The sequence below is a fragment of the Pterocles gutturalis genome, unplaced genomic scaffold (assembly GCF_000699245.1).
Source record: "Pterocles gutturalis isolate BGI_N339 unplaced genomic scaffold, ASM69924v1 scaffold27038, whole genome shotgun sequence".
NCBI lineage: Eukaryota > Metazoa > Chordata > Aves > Pterocliformes > Pteroclidae > Pterocles > Pterocles gutturalis.
In genome coordinates, this window is record NW_010126429.1 from 2491 (window position 1) to 4619 (window position 2129).

At 62.4% G+C, this 2129-nt stretch overlaps 1 protein-coding gene across 1 annotated transcript in view; it reads right to left on the bottom strand.

Moving 5' to 3' along the window:
- PARP6 (poly (ADP-ribose) polymerase family, member 6) overlaps window positions 1-2125 on the bottom strand; it is a gene marked incomplete at both ends in the record, with an annotated part of 4576 nt that extends 2451 nt beyond the window's left edge. The window contains 8 exon segments of the mRNA XM_010078990.1: window positions 44-190; window positions 245-343; window positions 429-524; window positions 638-691; window positions 1096-1249; window positions 1478-1627; window positions 1897-1963; window positions 2056-2125. Of these exon segments, the coding sequence (XP_010077292.1) occupies window positions 44-190; window positions 245-343; window positions 429-524; window positions 638-691; window positions 1096-1249; window positions 1478-1627; window positions 1897-1963; window positions 2056-2125 (837 nt within the window).
- Window positions 2126-2129: the final 4 nt, after the last annotated feature.

A 2129-nucleotide genomic window follows, 5' to 3' on the forward strand; every position in this document is an offset into this window, starting at 1 on the left:
CCTCAGGGGTCCCCCCACCCCACAGCTCCCTGGCACGGGGGAACATTGTCCCCCTGGTGCTTACCTTGGGGTTGAAGGCAAGAGTTTTGGGGTCGTTGGGGTCCACCACGGAAGGATAAGGCTCAAAGATGATGCTCTTGCGGGGGGACTCCAGGGCAGCACGGCACATGGCCACCAGCAGGTCCACCACCTTGGGGACAGCGCAGGATGAAGGGACAGCACCCCAAGGTGATGGCATTGTCACCCACTGCGTACTGCCCTACCTCGGCGCCCCTGCCGCGCCGGACATGACACCCAGGGTGTAGAAGGAGAAGACGCAGAGCTCCCGAGTGCACACCGCTGGCTGTGGAGGGGACAGAGCTGTGGGGACAGTTGGGGACAGTGACACCGGGAGACAACCCGCGCTCGGACGGTCCCCGCTGTCACACCTTGAGCATGGAGCCGTTCTGGAAGACGTGCTGCTCGTCGCACACCACGCAGTACTCATTGAGTGTCGGTATGCGCTGCTCCGCATACTTCATGATCTGAGGGGGACGAGGGTGGGTGTCGGACCCTGCGGGGGCCACCGGGCAGCAGGATGGGAAAAAAAAAATGTGGGACAAGGGACAGCAGGATGGGGATGAGCCGGGTCACCCACCTGGACGAGGAAGCCGTACTCCAGCGTCGGGACGTTCTTGCAGTGGCCGCCGACCTGCGCCGGAGCCGGAGCGGAGCCAGCTGCGTTACCCCCCTTCCCCCACGCACCCCCAATTCCGCATGGCACCAGCTGCCCCCAAAAACCAGCCCCTGCCCGCCACGGTGGGACCCCCAACATGCCGACACCTCCCTGGCGACGCGGCTGCATTGGGGATGTGGCACCGAGAGGGGGCGAAACCCCTCAGGACCCTGCGGCTGGCATCCCAGCTCGCCCAGCGGCACCCAGGGGTGCTGGGGACACGGCATGGGGGCTCGTTCTGACTCAAGGAGGGGGTCCCACCACCCCAGGACCAGCGATTCCGAATCTGGAAAAATCCCATGGGAATGGGGAAAGGGAGAGGAAAGCAAACCCCGAGGCGGGGTGGCACCCACCAGGATGTTGAAGGGGGCGACACCTGCCTGGGTGCTGGGTGGGGCGTAGCCGAAAACTTCCACCTTGGGGTTCTTGACGGTGCAGGAGACAGAGCGGTTCATCAGGCGGTTGACGCGAGCCTCGGGGACGCCCAGTTTGCCCTTCAGCACCGAATCTTGGATGATGGGGAAACTGGGAGACCTGCAGGCACAGAGTCCCACTAAGGTCACCAGTTTGTCACCATCCCCTACTCCTCTGTCACCGAATTCTCCCTTTGGCTGGTTTTTGGGAGCAACCTTCGCTTCCTCGGGCTCTGGGAGGGAGCAGCAGCATCCAAGGGGTGAGTGAGGAAATTGAGGCACAGTGTCAGGTCCCCAGACACCCAGGGGGCAAAGTGTTGGTCCCTTGGGGACACGGTTGGGGTCTTACTTGGGGATGGGGGAGAAGATGCTGAGGCCAGCGCGAAACTTCTTGATGGTGCCGCTCGTCTTGAACCAACTGTGCCGCTTCTCCTGCTGGGTCTTGAGGAAATCGTTGCTGAGATGTTTCCATTGCTGCGACGTGAACATGCCCAGGATCCTAGCAGAGAGGTGACACGAGTGATGAGTGGGTGACAGCACCCATGGGTGCTTTGGTGACCACTGAGCCCCATCCACAGGTGGTCCATGACAGCCAACTCCTCCTTTTCCCCACCCAAAACTGGTGGCGAGCCCATCACGGGGTCGTGCGGTAGGGAAAATGTGGTGGCATGGGGACATGTGGCATCTGGGTGGTTTGGGGACAAAATAATGACACCATGGGCCACCCCACCCACCACCTGTGGGTGCCCGCCGCGTTCCGGCTCTTACTTCTTCAGCTGCAGACCCAGCCCGAAGCCCTCCTTGTTGGATGGCTGGAAAACCTCGATGGATGGTTCTGCAGAGAGATGAGGACAAGCCGTCAGTGCCACCGTTGTGCCCGTCCCGAGGCCACATTAGGGACACTGCGTCCTGCCCGTCCCCACTCACCGGGGCCATCGAGGTACTGGGAGAGGGAGAAGCGCAGGCGGAGGACGATGGGCTCCGTCCGCAGCACCTTCCAT